Genomic DNA, 18,100 nt, shown 5'->3' on the forward strand with positions numbered 1-18,100 from the left:
GAGGTCTAAGGTGTAATGTGGTAACCAGAAGTGTTCCAGCGTTCTTTTATTTACAAGACACTACACAGGGGATTTCTCAGTGTTTCATATGGCCAGTCTATCCTTGATTCCAATAACATTCTTTTTTTCTCCTGACCGAAATGTGGAACTTCAAAAAGTTATGGGGCACAGGAGATCTATATCCTATACGGATAACCTCAGCTCCTTTACAGTTCCATTTTGAAGACTACTTGAACAAACACCCGGATTTAGGATCTGGTCAGTTCTTCTTTTCCCTGATTAAATACCCTGAATAAAATATTTGAAATATTGCATTCATTTCAAAACTAGTAAAGCTTCTTCTTGTAGTTGGAACAAACCTACCTTAAGAAGGAAGGCTATTTAGTCTAGAAAAAATAAAGGCATCAAGAGTTGAGCCGCTACAGCATCTCTCATGACCAATAAGTGGGTGCTATGGGTCCCTATATTTGTTTTACATTTTGTATATTTATTTAATGTATACACCTCCTATGTGGAGTAGTTTATCATATTTGACAAATATGTCTTTGATCAAATCAAGAAAGTGCAATATACATCAATTAACCAATTACAAAGCAGAAGAAACATTCAGATGGATTTGTGTGAATCTGATTGCGGAAATCTATCATTCTTTTGCACAGATTATTGGGGGTGGGGTTTGTGCCTAATAGTCAGGTGCTTCCTTCTTCCGTTTCTTGTAGTCTTTGGTCACTGAGTAAACCGTGTGCTGGTAGTTGGATCTGTTTTTGCTCCAAGGCTCTGGGTTATTCTTTTTGCCCCTTGTTGTAGCCCCAGTAGACATTAGAGCTTTTCATTGTCACACATAGTCCATATACATTAACTGAACCAACGGCTCCAAGTCCAGCAAAGAGAAGCAGGGGGTCAAGCTCGAGTGTTTCTTAGCGTGGGTCAGCATGGTATGAAACATGGTGGCGGCTGTCAAGCAGGTCTGTGCCCTTTCCTGTGGAATGTAAAACCTGACAAGGCCTCAGCGTCTTCTCAATGTCAACTCTGCAGGAAGAGAACATCCCTCACCTCCCTATCTTATTAAAAGGCTCAAACCTCTTTCTGCTAAGTATGATCTAGTATCCCTACCTAACAGAAGAAAACATTCTACTAAGCATGCAAATCAGCAAAACAGTAGATGAAAGATGCTATTCTGTGGGCTACTTCATCTTCCCTTTTAATTAATTTTTTTTTAAAGAAGATGCAAAAACAAAGTTCAAAGCCAATGTCTCAACGTGAGGAATCACCTAAAAAGAGAAATGATTGTGCTTGTAGGTTGCTTGGCCATTATCTGGGCCTCTGTTGTAGTTATAAGTACATTCAGACACCAATGGCCACTCAGGCTGCAAGGACTGCGCTTTCAAGGTTTTTTAAGCATTCCAGACATTTTTGAGGGTCATTCCTGAAAGTTTTTTGGTGCAGATATTGGAAGGTAGGAGTGAGTGGTCTGACAACAATGGCACCACCTTCAAAATAAAAAGACTTAGCATGGTGCATAATCCTGAGTTATCTTGTTTGCCAATTGTTTGGTCATCGTTTCGCCTAAAAGGTTAAAAAATGAATATCATTAGAATTTTTTTAATGCTCACCATCATTCGTACATCCTAAGAAGGGCCAAGAATGCAACAATGCAGTTGGGAGATATGATAAGGGTGCAATTTTAAGGATTAGGTATAGGATCCCTCTCTGCTCGCCATCTGCATCAATTTCTGTCTTCAAATTATGCAATGCCTGCTGACAGACTGTAACTGCAAGATGCCAATCTCTCGGCGCAATCAGCTCCATGGGATCAACCAGACAGCTGTCACTCAGGAAACACGTTTGCCCCGCACGGCCCTGACAGCCCTTGGAATCAACAAATCCCATTAAAATGCTAATAAAATGGCCGCCAGATTGGACAAACGGTTTATTGAATCATCTCATTTTTTCTCTGCATAGGCTCGTGTTGTAGGGAGCCTGAGGACTGGCGGGGTTGACAGTGCGCATTAGCAAACTGAAATTGCCTGTTTGCTCTGTACAACAATGTAGTCGGCGGAGTGGGGGCGGTGCACGAGGCTGGCCTCGCGCTCAGCTAGATTTGCCTGCAATGACATTTAAGCTAATTGTTAACACTATCTGTGCGCCAGTTGTTGATTTAGAGAGCTAATGATGCCTGTGGAGGAGCTAAAGATCCACACGACTGTGTGCTGGAAATGCCATCTACCTCAGTAAACATGAGTGGGCTTTTAGCCCTGGCATAACCTTTTCCGCGCGCGCCAGCTTCATCCTAGAGCGAGGCCTAAGAGCTGTCATGTAACAGTTGGTGTGATTTCCTTCCTGCTAGGAAAACTCTGCTCTGTGGAGGGGCTATTTATTTCCAGGGCTCAATAACGTTTGAAGTATGCTATGCTTCCCTCACCTCCCGTGGACTTATGTTGTGTTTTTTTTACCCAGGACTGCAACTGGAGTGTTTCTAGTGCAGCAACATAGAAAAAGAAAAATACTTTGAGAATGATCCACCCATGTATGAATGAATGCTCTCACTCAGAAGTGCATGCAATGTTAGTATTTTTATTTAAAGGACAATGTGAAAGTGCACAAAGCTTTTTTCCTTGCATAAACCTTAGTAATGACGGGAAAAGTCAGAGTATGTTCTTAACATGCAACTTACAACCATATTTGAGGCTAATTTCCCATTTTCCTACCACTTACCACCTACACGTGTGTGTGTGTATATATATATATATATATATATATATATATATATATATATATATATATATATATATGTTCAAAGATGACTTTGAAATGGAATTAATGCTAATGATCAAGCAGAAGTATACTATATCGACTAAGCACTGCCTGATTCCAAATCACTACCTTTGTGAAATCACCTCAAAGTTTGCTTGTTGTATAATCTGAATAAAGCCCATTACTTCGTGAGAGTGACAGTGTTCCGCCTTCAGATGCCTATGTTACTACCAATCGATTCACACCCTACTAACAGCCGGTTCGAGTGCTGAGAAGACGCCGGACGATGACTCTCTACCGCAACTGAACCGAAGGGAGATTGGATCACGCTCACCGATGGGGGCTGTATTCCTGTTTTAAAATTTCTCTTAGCTGGTATGAGAGGCAAGCCTAATTGAAGGCACGCAAAGCTCAGTGTCCTATGCAGTGGCATTTAAATTGGTTTGCCCTGAGGAAATTGCCTGATAGAAACCAAGGCAATGAAACATGTCGGCTGTTAGTAGGGTGTGAATCGATTGGTAGTATTCACATCCCTCTTTTTATGTTTATATGTGTACTGTATGCAACACAAATAGGAACATGAGTAAAGTTATTTGTCCTAGTTGCACAGTAATTTATATGTTAAATGTTGAATGTAGTTAGTTTAGTTACATATAAGTTGTGTCCACTGCACCACTCACTGTCTTTTGCTTTGGGTTTAAGACACTTTTCCGTTAATTCTTGATGGCACCAATGATGAGAACAGGGCCATCCTGGTGAGTACCAGCCAGGCGTCCCATTGGTGGTGCGCCCGTGAGGTGCCATCTCGCTTTCCTCACCTTTTTCTGTTGTTTATTAAGGTGATTGTGGGTTTTGTGTTGGTCTAAGTGTGTGTATCAGAGTCGGGCTGTTTTTATAAGGGCAATAGACTGAGACATCTTTTTTCTAACATCTCTATGATAAGAGATTTTCTGGTGTAATAAATATACAGCTAGTGATGTCTGCAGATCAATAGATGAGAACTGCCTTGAAAACTAGGACATTTGTTTCTTGATGGCCTGAGTTCTCTACGACTGTACCAGAAGGCTACTCGGCATTTAGGATAGATCGGATAGGTAAAAGAGGTGGTGGAATTGCCGTCAGATATCGGAATTTATTTCAAATCTCTTTCATTGGGCACAGTAGCTCTAAGGAGCTTGAAGCGCTTTTATTTAAAATGCAATTTAATAAGCGCTATTCCTTTAATGGTCTACTCCTTTATCGCTCTACAGGTCCTTGTGCAACCTTCTCAAACAATCTCTCACTCCTATTGGATATAAAAGTTGACTCCCCAAATTTCACCATCTTGGGTGATTTTAATGTTAACCTGGATAATCCCTCTAACAACGATTCAGTCCAATTTACATTCATGATGAACAGTTTAGGATTAGAGCAACTGGTCAAGGGACCAACCTATTTGGCAGGGCATCTACTCGATGGTATTTTTTCTGACTGTCGACATGTCATGTTTAACATTAAACTGGTTGTGAATGCAGAAACTATTAAGCAGCCATTACCCCAAAGGCTTTTACGTAAATGGAACATCATTGAGTCTAACGATTTGAAAGCTGCCTTAGCCTCAACCCCACCTCTGGTCACTGAAGACATGGATTCAGCAGCCAAATCTTATCACCACTGGTTAGATCTGGTCCTGGATAGGCTAGCACCAGTCAAGTACAATAAAAACTCTAGACACTCTCCCTCAGAACCTTGGTTCACGGAAAATGTAAGACTCCAGAAACAGGCATGTCATAGGCAAGAAAGGAAATGGAGACTCTATTATGGTATAACAGAAATAGAAACGTACAAGTGCACCTTAGCTATCTACAAACATAATATCTTTAAGGAGAAAACGCAATAATATACTTATAAAATAGAATCCGCTAAAAACTCCTCAAAATAACTTTTTTGTTACAGTCCAGAAACTGTCTAAGCCCCCAGGAAATGTAAATAATAACATTAATCAAACTTCCTGCGACTCACTGGCCACATTTTTTCAAGCCAAAGTAAATGCAGTTTTTTTAATCTCTTTTCAACTAATTCTATAAACCACTCTGAAAGTGCAACTGATCTTCAATCCAAGCAGGACGAAGATAGGCAATTTTATCAACCTTTTCTAAACTCTCCCCAGCTCAAGTCCAGACACTGCTTACTCAAACTAAATCAGGCTCCCCTCTGGAACCCCGTCCTCCCATATCTGAACACACAGCCAACATTTTCAAACTGATTCTCAGCTCAGAGCAATTTCCAAGGAAATGGAAGGTAGCATCTATCCTTCCAGTCCTCAAAAAGCACCAATTTGGACCCCTCAGATCCACATAACTACCGTCCAATTCCCCATCTCCCTTTTCCTGCAAAAAATCATGGAGAAGGCCATTAATTCTCAGCTGCCCTCCTTCATTGAGGAGCAGAGCCACTTAGACCCCGGACAGTTTGGCTTCAGAAGTAACCACAGTACGGAGCTGGCTCTTATATGTGCATCAGAACAAATCAGACAGACCTTGGATTCCAGTGAAAATGCTGCTCAGATTCTTTTTAACTTATTGGTAGCATTCAATACAGTCAATCGCGATATTCTACTGAACCGCCTTTCCACTATCGACATAAAGGATAAAGTCTATCTACTTCTCAAATCATTTCTTTCTGACCGGAAACAGTTTGTCACCTTGGAAAACTTAAACCCTTCCTCCTTCACTCGTCCCTGCGGCTTTCCCCAAGGCTTGTTATTAAACCTGACCTTTTTTAATACGCATGTGGCTCCATTGGCCAAGCAGATCAGCTCATATGGATTCACAGCGTTAACCTATGCAGATGATACACAAATTGTGGTCTCTGTGTCAACTGATCCCTTAGATAAAGCGAGGCATTTCCATAACTGTATGCAAGAGATGGGGAATTTGATGGCCCCGAACTGTCTGAAGCTAAATTCAGTGAAAATTGAAGTTCTGCTCTTTGGAAAAGATGCCTCCTTCCGGTCTCCCAATTGCTGGCCGATACACTCAGTACCCTCCCTAAACCAGTCACTAAGGTAAAAAACCTTGAGGTAGTTTTTGATAGCCAACTCGCTTTCGTGGGTCACATAAACTGCATCACTTCAGCCTCTATTTTTTAGTATGAAACTTCTCAGGAAAAGCTTTCCCATTATACCTAGGGACTTGAAGAAAACTGTGACTGCTTCTTTATTGCTTTCTACGATCGACTGTGACAATGTCCTTTTTGTCAATATCAGAAAGAAATGTCTTAACAAACTACAGATTTTGCAAAATTCAGCAACCCGTCTATTTTTAGGTATTCCTAAAAGGGATTCTGTCTCGGCCTCTCTTTCCCTTCCTCACTGGCTTCCCATGAGGAAACAGATCAATTTTAAGGCCCTCTGAATTGCCTTCAGGGAACTTCATGGAGAAGGAACTGCTTATTGTAGGCAAAGCATCTGTTGGTACACCCCGCCCCCACCCCCAGCATACACTGTTCAGCAACAGCCTTCATTCTGATCGTCCCTAATTTAAAAAAAAAAAAAGCACAATAGGGAGGAAAAAGTTGTGTAGACTGTACCTCTCGATTCTGGAACTCTCTGCCACTTGCATTGAAAAAGGAAACTGTCCTACTTACTATCAGAGAAGCCCTTAAAACCTGGCTTTTCAAACAGTAAATCTGCCAAATTAAGCTTCAGTTGGCTATCTTCCTATTTTGAGTTGTGCACCTGTACAGCCTCGGGTATTAGCGACAGTTTATACATTTTACTGAATTCATTTATTCAAAGCCGTAAAAGGGCTGTAAAAGTCTAGATCAGTTGCAGAGCCGTAAAAGGGCTGTAAAACTCTAGATCAGCTGCAGAGCCATAAAAGGGCTGTAAAGGTCTAGACTAGCTGCAGAGCCGTTAAATAGCTGTAAAAGTCTAGACCCGCTGCACAGCTGTAAACGTGCTGCAAAAGTCTAGATCAGTTGCATAGCAGTAAAAGGGATGACCTTGTGCAGCTGCTAGACCCAATGCAGTGACAACAAAGAAAATGATAGCCTCGAAATCTGTGCCAGGTCTCTAATGCTGCATGCAGATTGGTGTGTCACGTAGTAACAAGGTCAAACATGCCTTCTACCCCAAGGATCTTCCTCAGGCTTCACCGGCTACCACTCCCAGCAGTATGCACCGCAACAAACAGAGCAACTGATCCAGACCCCAGATCTGCGAGAACATCGGCAGCCCACAGTATGAGAAAATCATAACTACATAGCCTAATTTAGCAAATCACAGCACATAGGTTTCAATTTAGGCTAGCTTTTTTCCAAAGAAATAAAAGTTGACACTATAATAGAGAGAAAATCTGATCACTCAGAGAGTATTGGCATTTTGGAATAAGCCATTGAAGAGTTTATTGGCTAGGAACGAGTCAAGGTTCTGTGCTATTGTCAGGGATAGATTGTAAACCAAAATCATCCCTGGCAAAAACATTCAAACAAGCTTTACGCCGCAGGAGGCCGCAGCTAGGATGGGAGCATGGAGCCATGGTCAGGCCAGGCACACCATTCTGCTCTGAAAGCAATGTGAGTGGGACGACCTGAAGACTTTCTTTTTATCTATCTGAACCACTCTGTCTTCCCTCTCTGTCTGTACAACTCATTCTACCTCCATATGCCAACCTCTACATCTGACTCGGTCGCTTCACCTAATTCTACCTGAAAACTCAACACAATTCAATCTACTCTCTTTACCTCATGTAGCTCTTGCATCTCTTGCTTCCTACTTGTTTTACTCCTCATTACCTCTGTCTACTTTTCTGTATACCTCCTTCTAGCTTACTATTATCTGCCTGTGTATACTTTGCCTCTCCATTCTTGCTAGTTCATCTTGTACTACTTCATCTCTCTCCCTACATCTTTTTTGCTTTATCTGATCTCTATGTACCTCACTAAGCACAACATCTGTCTATTTGTTTACACCCCTTGACTCTTTACCAGTCTTTCTGTCTGTCTCTGTTGTCTCTGTCATTTCTCTCTACCCTTTTATCTCTATCTCACGAATATTTCAGTTTTTTGTCTCTCTCCTTAATTCACCTTACCTTTTCCAACTGAACAGTGGTTTCCCCACCCCCGTTCCTATCTTTACATTTCCTTCTCCCTATCTCTAGCCATTTATGCCTTTGGACCATACTCTTAAACCTTGTTTGTCTTTCTACTGTCTTTTTTGGCCATCTCTTCCTCTTGATATGTCTCTGTACCTTTGTCTTGGGTTACTTCATCTTTCTCTCTTTACCTTATGTCTCTCTTTCTACAGCACCTATCACTCTACCTCATCTTTATCTCTTTCTCTCTGTACTACATCTCTCTCGCTATAACATGCTCTTTGTCAGTTTACCTCTCTGGTCCTGTTCTGCATCATCCCATTCTCTTACTCTGGAAAGCCAGAGGTAAATCTATAAGGAGGGTCTGGTGGCTTAGTGGACTAATGTGCCCACTGCAGGGGCCAGTGTTTGACCTCATGGTCACAGGTTAAAATCCTGGTGGGTCCACTCAGCCTTTCATTCTTCTGAGGTTGATAAAATGTGTGCCATTGAGTTGGGCGACAATAAACATCTGTTATTCAGCACCAAAATGCCGTTCTGGGAGAATGTGTGCTTTACAAATATACATGTTACAGTCACATAGAAAGGGTAAAGGTGGGGAAAAAAGGAGGTGAAAACTATCACATTTCACCTGATGGCTAAGTGAAATCCCGGGATAAATGCGTTGATTTCCTCTGTTGTAGTGAGAATATCAGTTGAATTTATTTATGAATACAAATACCCGGCAATTTAATGTAGTTTCAGGTGCCATGTTCATGTCTTACTTTGATAATATGTACTCACCCAAGGGAGAAGTCAGAAGGATAAAGTACACCCACTTTGAACCATATAGCACTACGTGAGTGAGTGAAACCGGCCCATTTAGGATGGCTCGTTGGAACTATTCTCATGAACAAATTTTCTTCCTTCCAACTTCCATTCTTTCTTTCCTTTTCTCCTTTCGAACTTTCTTTCCTTGCACTTTTCTCTCCTTCGTTCTAGCCATCTTTCCTTCCTGCTCATTTTCTTCCTCCTTTTCATTATTCTTGCCTTTGTTCTTTCGTGCTGTCCTTTCACTTGTCCCTCATTTTTCTTTTCTGTGCACTCTTTTTATCCTTCCTCTTTCTTTCGCACACCCAGTTCCAGAGCCACTCCGTAGCCCCACCTCTGTGTCATGTTACCCAGCCGCAGTCCGTGCAGGTAACAGAGGTGGGGCCGATTGGGGGGGATTTCGAGGGACGATGCAGAGTGAAAATGACTTATTTATTTAATTTTCCCTCAGCATCGTCCCTCGAAATTCCCTACCCCCGTGCAGCTTCACCTCCCCACCTCAGTTACCTGCAGGGACCGCGGCTGACATTGGTATCTTCTTTCTTGCTGTATACTTTATTAGCTGCAACTTCTGTCCAGTGACCTGCGAGTCACGCATCAAAGGTAAGTTGACCCATTAAGAACTACTGACTTTGTCCCGTGGTACCTCTGCTGAAGCTAATATAGCAGGTGCCTCCCTATGCCCCTGCACTCGCCCACTGCACATCTGGCAGGTGACCCTTATATTGTCTTTCCTGTAGTCGAAGGATCAGGCTGTTTAGGAAAAAGACAGAAAATCTAAATCCAGGCTCAAAAAGAAATGGCTTTATGAATGGTTGTTCAAGCTGTCTGTTGGTACTCTTTGGCTAGTTGACATCTAGCCGCATAAGAATTTGTGTGTTTTAATGTGCCCCTATTCTCAAGTTTAACATATAATTTAATAGTGATTGCCATCATGAGGGAGGGCCCGAATTAGCTCAGAATGTACAGTAGATTCACAGATGTCCCTAACAGGGGGCCCCAAAATATGTCTTGCCCAGACCCTCAAAATGCATTAGATAGCACTGCCTGGTCTCTGTAAGAATATTGAACCTCAAGAAGACTTGTGATACCCACTGTATGATTGGGGGTATTTTATTCCTTATAACATATGATGTTCTACCCACCGTGCTTCCTCCTGGATCAAAAGCATAGAGAGGTGTGTTCTGGATTTGGATCAGTGCATAGATCAATGGTACCGGTTGAACTAGAATGCATGTATGGAACATAATAGCACTGTTCTATGTAGGTTTTCCTTATTCCAACCTTTATTGCATTAAATGCTTCCATATTTTTATAAAGCTCTGTCTATGAGAAAAGCCTGCTACTAAGCGCCATATTCACAGTCGGTACATTAACTAGCCCTAGTTTATTTAGCGCTTGAAGGATGAATGGTCGAATGCAACCAAGAAGTATTACCACATGTGACTTGCAGGTTTACAAATATAATTACGCATATAGTGCATTAACCCTGTGCGCTTGTACCAAATATTCAAAGTCCAGTATAGGGTGCTTCCGTTTCAGAGGACAGACTATCTCTGAAAAGAGGTTTGGAAGCAGTGAACATGTGCACACACACATGCCAAGGCGTTCTGGCAGGGTTTCAAGGATGGAACATCTGCACTAAAGAAGGATGCAGAGATGAAATATTTCTGTTGGAGAGAAGAAAGTCTAAATGTGCCTATTTCACCTGCCACGACCTCGCTGGTTGTCTGTTTTTAAAGAAAAGTGCATGATGTTGAAAGGACGTGTTTCTTGATGCACCGTTTGGTGTCTCAGTTTGTAGTTTCATTAGCGCCAAACCAGGTACTAAGAAGTAATGGCTTGATATTTTTGAATATTCAGCCCGCAATATGAAATGTACAACCTGATAATAAAAATCGAGTTGTGCGCCATAAAAATTAATCTTTTGCGCACTGGAAGGTTTAATTGTCTAAGTTGAAAGATCAGCCTTGAGTTTTACTGCTCTCTGCTTCGCATGGTTTTGGTGCCCGGCCAAGAGAACATTTGAACAGAAGTGGCAGACTTGTTTAGAAACAGACCGCGGCATTATGGAATTGCGAGCTATTTTTGAACAATGCTGACAAGATGACAACCAGATGCACACATTGTGATGTTGATTCCAGATTCTTCTGCAGAGAAAGTGCCGGAAACGAAGTACGTGCTTAATTACTCGAGATGTGTGGTTACCTCCGGCACTGCGGGCAGAGGGCTGTAAGACTCAATTTCTGTGGCGTGACTGAGGATGCTAGTTTGTGCACAGTTTGTTGACACATGAGCAGTGCTTAATTTGTAACAAAGTAAGTGCCAGGGCTCTCGTCAGGGGGGCACTGCAGCTTCCACCAAAAATTGTCCTGCAATGCTTTCAATGATGGTGACGACACAGCTACCAGTAGCAGCCCGTGGAGGGAGTTCTGTGGGGCGATGTGGCGGGGCGAGGGAGGGGCAGGGTGGCGGGTAGTAAACACCGGAATATGGATGAACGGAGGTAAGTAAACAATTAAATGAATAAAACGAATTTTCGTTCGCGCGCTGCATTGCATTTTGCGATGCAGCAGGCGCAACGAAATTCGTTTTATTTATTTAATTGTTTACGTACCTCCGTTCATCCATAATCCGGTGTTTACTACCCGCCACCCTGCCCCGCCTCACCGCCACTCGGAACTCCCTCTACAGGCCGCTGCTGACAGCTACTAACTGTCACACTCCTACAAGTGCGACAATTCAGACTATTTCAGGCCCCCAAAGCTATAAGAATGGCTTAGCAGCATATAATATTCATTTTTAATTAATATAGCATTGATAATTAACTGTTGTTGTGGTCGTCTCTAAATTATCTAGACATCGCCACTTTGTGGCAGGCTGTAACAAACGCAGGTGCTGCACAATTAAGTTTCGGTGCCGAGCACCGGAAACCACCGACTCAAATTAAGCCCTGCACATGAGTCCATCATAGGTTTCAAGCACAATGCCCCTAGGGAATGGCTTATGTGTCTTTTATGCACAAATGCTAGACTGAGCAATCCTCATGCAGTATAAAGGAAATAAGTATGGCTTCTTAGATAAGCAGCCACAATGCTGAAGCTGTGACCATAATATGATGCAAACAGATGCAACATCTGGGTATGGTCACCACATATTGACCATATTTTCCCAGAGACTTAGGAAGTATCACAAAAGCATTATTCAAATAAAAAGACATAACCAAAATATTAAGAATTCAATCCAAAACTACACTAGTATTGTAAAATGGCATAACACCCTGCTGACTGCAGAGGGCTGTGCAAAAGGCCACTGGAATTATGCGGCAGGTGAGGACCAATTTATGTGGCAGGTCGGCTACATAATGGGACAAGAAAAGGCATAATGCAGCATATTTTGTGATAGTATCACCTTATTATTTTGTCTTTTTTAATCATGTTAAAACTATCTGGGCAAAGGTTTCCTCTCATTTGTACCAGTTGGATACCCAAATACAGCAATAGCCAACTAAAAGGTGAACAATCAACCTTTGCCAAAGGCATTTAACTGTACACCAATAAGCGTTGCTGCATTTCTATTAACTTTTGATCCATTTGAGCTATAAACAAAATTGTGTTTTTTTAAATCTGCAAATTATGCAGCAGATGGTGGGTTAGGTGGCAATTCTCAATTATGCGCAAATCTGCAAAATCGTATAATTGCAGTGGCCATAGCTATACTGCTGTTTAAAGGCTGTGTATCTGAGTTTACGATTGGGAGGGTCTTTGTCATCCAAAATGGCCTGAAGTAGAAGGGTTCTAAGGTTATCAGAGCATTCCTTGCACTGTAGTCAGAAAGGTCTAAGTTAAACCAGTAGAAACAGAAACACAAACAGTGGAAAGTTGGAACAGAGGTTCTATTCCAGCGATATAGCCCACTGCCAACTGCTATACAGGCGGTCAATAATGGATCTATACCTGAATGAGAGATCCAAGCTGCTTGTGAGGGCCTGCAATGAAGGAGAGGGCACTTAACAACTGATATAGCATGAGGCAGAGGGTTATAATTCATTTAGAACATTCCACGCTCAGAGAGCGGAATGTTCTAAATCAAACAGAGAAACAGAAAGACAAACTTTCTAATTAACGAAGGTCTACACCAGCCATTATTGGCTCTCTGCCACTCTGCAGCCTTGATTGGAGCTCCCACCCTTCCATCAATGGATGCAATTTCAGTTAACAGACTGTGAACAAAATAGACATAACATCTCTGTGTCACAGCCATCTGGAATGCATCTGCCTAATGCCTCCATCACAAAAAATATTCATGGATCACATGGCTTCATGACTATGGCAACAGATGTGTCCACAATGTAGACCCATTTTTAAAATTTAAATTAAGTAACAGGCACAAAATGGCATAAGCTCACACTAACTGGGTGGCAGAGTAACCTGCCTTCAAATATGAAAAGCAGGTGCACAGTCTTTGATTAAATGAAGAAACAATAACTCATAACCAAAAAAGGAAGCAAAGAGTATTTTACACAATTTTCTCTTCAGTTTCCATTCTTTTCAGCACATGCACACGCGCCCAAAAAATGCAACCAAAAGAAAAGTAACTATAAATTACCACAAGGATATACATTCTGGATATTTAAGTAATGAAAAAAAGCATTTGATTTCTTAGAAGAAACCGAATATGCGGTGCAACAGCTATGCATTTTTCAACATGCATTAAGACTACACCACTGTAGGTGGTTAAGATGTGTAGTTTAAACCTTCCACAATATCCGACGGTATGGCACATTTCAGGTCACATAAACCTATACCAAGTGCCGGCTCTAGTGCTGGTGGCGCCCAGTGCGACAATCATTTTTGGCACCTTCATGCCCCATGATCACCTCCTCGGATTCTCTCACTACCACTAGGCAAAAGTGCCCCTCATCTCTCCAATCATAAGTTATTGCTAAAAACAGCACCCCCTCCATGAGGTCAGCCCCCCTCCACAGTGCAGGACCACCGGTCGCACTGCCCTTAAGCCAGCCATACATGTACTTTTCAAAAGGTCTATGATGCAGTGGACTGCACTAATATGTCTGCTAACTGAACAAAAAATACCAGTGCGTACTTTCGTAGACGGGTTGCTAAAAATTAAAAAGGAAAGGACTCAGTAGAAAAGAAAACCACTCAAGCCAACATTACAGTTAGGTTGCCAACACCGATTCGGGCACAGAAGGGAGTTTGCGCCCGAACTTTGATTACAACTTGTGCAACTATTGTACACTTTTTCAACCCCACACATTTTGCCAAGTACACTCTGGCTGAATTTTTCCTTGGAAATACTGCACCATTTTAGCTTTTTAGCTTGCAACAGGGGACATTATGCCCTCTTGCCATGTTATTCCCCTATTCTCACTTTTGAAACTTGGAATAAGGAGTTACCCGGAGCGGAATTAACCTCCCATAAACCATGGGCCTCAAAACAAATTGGCCTTACTTTTCAGCTAACTGGATATCATTTTCTAGATATTCACAGAAAACATGTGGCTAAATGAAAAACTTCAGTTGTACTCATTGAATAGCTTTATACAGATAAAAACCGACGGAAAAACATTTCTTTACCTGTCTGTATTTATTTTTAAATGCGGATAAAAGCGGAAAAGAGTTCCCTTTTTAGTGATTATGAATGGTGTCACTCATGACGGCCAGGCTAATAGCTGTGCGGATTGACAGGTAATAGGCTCAAACAACAGTATATAAGCAAGTACAAGGTCGATATTAAATTTTGCATGTTTTCATATAAGTGTATTGATCTATCATCTGTGGGTGCATATCATTCAAGCTTGTCTGCCATTCTAGTAGGAATATGTATTTTTAGTTAAATAAATGTGGAAATATACAAGTTTCAGCTTCGTTTTATCGCAAACCCGAAATAAATGTGGAAAAATAAAGATAAATATATCGAAAAAAATGTGTATAAATACAGACGAAAATGTGAAAAGAATAAAAACCAAAAAAACTGGGAGCCCAACTTATTACTAATGTCAGAGCCACCTGTGCAAGGCCGATTTGAGAATGTGTGTTGTGCAACACTGGAAGCGGTGTTGGGTGAAGCATCACTAACTAAACAGCCCAGATGTACATAATGCGAAGGATCACAGCATCAATCATAACTAAGCGAGGTTTGGCAAGGAGAGAGGTACCTGTTGGATGCATTAACCAGTATCTTCAAGCTGCTGGGGTTCCGGATGAGCTTGTCCAGCAGGCTGACAATTTCCTCGAACTTGGGCCTGCAGTTCCGGTCTTTCTGCCAGCAGTCCAGCATGAGCTGGTAGAGAGCAGCAGGGCAGTCCATGGGACTTGGCAAGCGGTACCCTTCCTCAACAGCTTTGATCACCTAATGGAGACAAAGTAGAGGAAATGGTTTCCACCACACACATGGATCATGGATGAGAACCCTGCGCTGTTGACAGGCATATGTAGAGGGTTTTAAACTTCAGATTAATATTCAGACAGTCTTTTGCTGTACTAATGTTGAAGAGCGGAAACATGATAATAATTGCTTCCAACAACAAGATTTTGAAGTACGTTTCCTATTTAGACACTCACACACACTCATATACACACACACAACTGCCTCTTTTTTTTAAATTCAAAAAAAATTAAAATCCGTTCATTTCAATATTTCTTATATGCAGGGCCACTGAAATGATGCGATTCTTCGACCATGGCGTTTTCGGCATAGTTATGTATTTGCTGTATTTGCCACATTACACCATCTGCTGTATAATTTGCATGTATGATAAAAAAACAAAATTGTTTCCAGCTCAAACCTATCAAAAGTCACTAAAAATGCAGTGACTGCTGTGCAGTGGAGGGCCTTTCACAAAAGTCGATTGATCACCTTTCAATTGCCTATTTTTTTTTATTTGTTAAACTATTTCTAAGGAGGTGGTACCTTTGCCTAGACACTGTTAACATGTGTAAAAAATAGAAAATAATGCACTAAACTGTCACAAAAAGTGATGTATCACACCACATAATTTGTGATTCTTGTCACATAATTTAGTCTAGCCTGCTGCATTATGTGCTTCTCCCTTGTCGCATAATTCCAGTGTCCCTGCTTATATGTTTACATGTTTTTGTCAAATCTCTAGGGAGCCATGGGTATAGCAGTTGTGTTACTTCTAAATTCTGGTGTTTTTGATGGTGCCACATGTTAACAAGTATGAAACTGCCTTTTGGATCCACTCTGGATCATATCCAAACAGAATGCAGATTTTTTTTATCTGTAAATGAGTGAAGTAACTTGTAACCGCAGCCTCATCCTAAGGCTTCTAGGCGCTGAGAATGCAAATGTAAATGTAAAATGTAAATGTATTTCGACATATATAGCGCACGAATCAAATAGTGCGTCCATCTTCATTATTATGACAAGGTATGCTTTTCTATGAGTTACAGGTCACATAGTTGCTGACAGGTCCCTTCTTACACTCCAGATCTGTGTGTACAGCTCTGCTCCTGTCTCTGATCTGGGATCGCTGACCTTGTATTTGGTCATCAGTTGCCTGTGTTCTGGACTCTCCAATATTGGCATATTTTCTGGTAAGGGATACTCCTTCATTGAGTCGAGTGTAACATTTCATTTTTCTCTGTGTCTTCATTTGAATTTTCCAGTTCAGCTTTATATGATAATGTATTCTTTTTGGATCAAATTCTCTCTTTCTCTCTTCCAATGACTCTGTTTCTCTTTTTATTTTTCCAACTACACTACTCAAAACCTTAAAACATTAGGGAAACGGAGGTCTATTGACACACAATTCATGGAAAACAAAAGGTGTGTGAGGGAAATGACAGAAAAGGAAGCTTGTACATGAATCTGTTAACAATATGGGCAGAGTTGAACCCAGACACTGTGAGCAAACACATGCCGCCTTCATCCCTGCCTACTGTAACGCAGCAGCGGCGGCACAGGTAATCACGGTTGGGCGGTGGGCTGGGGCACGACGCAGTAGGGGGGAGCCGACAGAATAGGTATTATTGATTTAATTAATTACACCAATTCCATTGTCCCTGCCACGCCCACCAGGTTTACCTTTGCCGGCGGCGGCTGTGGTAACGCTTCTGTGGCCTCAAGAGAGAGTGACACACATATGCCCAGTATGCCACTGTGCAGTTCGTCAGACAGAAAATGAATCTGGATGAAGCATTCACCAGTATTGTCCTGTATCTGACTTGATGATCCTTGAATATTGTGCTCATGATGTATCCCTGTTGACCCTGCTATGAGCATGGCCAACATTTTTATGACCTAATGTGAGGCAGTGTTAATATTTTCAGCCAAGTCCATCATAGCAATTGTGTTTTCCTAAGTTTAACACTCATCTGCTGGTTCCAAGGTTCTTGATTGTTGGACTTTGATCCAGCACTGGTTTGAGTCAGGTCATGCTGACCTTCAGAGTACTCAAAGTCAACGGATGGGGTTTGACTAGGGTGGATTCAGGTACTAACTGCAGAACTCGAACGTTACTCTAGCCAGATCCATTCTGTAATGTTAATTATTTTTATGTTTATTGAGTTCTACAGATATAATTCACTCATTATTCATATTAATACAATTTGTTGACTGCTAAAGCATGCATGCATAAAAGTAAACATCCAACTAGTGGTTAACGTATAACAAAGATGTACTGGAAGGGTGAGCAGCAGCTTACCAGCGGAAAAAGTGAGAATGCTCAGAGGTCGAGCTGGAGTGGAACTAATTACAGTTAAAATCCTTCTAAGCTAATTAGGTGCACAGAAGAAACCATTAACACAATAGTAAAAAAGACGTATTCTTCAAAGGAAAGCAAGAAAACTACTGGATCTGTAAAGATGGTTAAGTGAAACTAATTAACTGTAAAGATAACAAGTGGGACTTAGTTCCCACTGACGTTAACATCTGCATTTAACACAATATGGTCTATAGAATGTAGTGTTCGGAAGTACTCATAGTACAACATTATTTGGCTGACATTAGGCCTGGTAAAAAGCTGCTCAAAATGCATAGCTTGCCATTGTGATTTACAGCATTCAATGCATAACTGTCAAGCATTGAAATTAGATATAAAATGGAGATTCTGGTTGCGGTTTAAAAGCATTCAGTGGTCAGTAGTGGCTGAGAACAGGTACCAATAACTTTAAAACAAGAAGTGACTGGTGGACCACTACAAGATTGCATGGGGTGGGGGCATGGGAAGGATTTAAGCTCTTTTTGTCTCCCCACTCTGTCTTATAAGGTGCAGGAGTTTTTTGTGGGCCCCATTCCTTTGATGCAAATGGTGTGCAAAGTATTCAACTTTTAGAGCATGACGCTTTGGTTTTGGGTTCTTTGTACTTCATTGGGTGCAAACAGGGTAAGAGTGTGCATAATGTATGTTTGATTTGTTTTTTGTCTAGCCATTGTAAACTGTTTGTTATTGACGTGAATTTGTTGGTTCAACA

The 18,100-nt window shown here is 41.4% G+C and overlaps 1 protein-coding gene across 2 annotated transcripts in view; it reads right to left on the reverse strand.

Annotated features, from left to right (window-relative positions):
* Positions 1-18,100, reverse strand: part of EPHA5 (EPH receptor A5) — an 835,947-nt gene that overhangs the window by 10,703 nt on the left and 807,144 nt on the right. For both annotated transcript variants that reach the window (XM_078676244.1, XM_078676243.1), the window contains exon 15: positions 14,821-15,014. In XM_078676244.1, the coding sequence (XP_078532370.1) occupies positions 14,821-15,014 (194 nt within the window). The remainder of the gene's footprint in view (positions 1-14,820; positions 15,015-18,100) is intronic.

Source organism: Lissotriton helveticus, chromosome 2_1 (assembly GCF_964261635.1).
Source record: "Lissotriton helveticus chromosome 2_1, aLisHel1.1, whole genome shotgun sequence".
NCBI classification, from domain to species: Eukaryota; Metazoa; Chordata; class Amphibia; order Caudata; family Salamandridae; genus Lissotriton; species Lissotriton helveticus.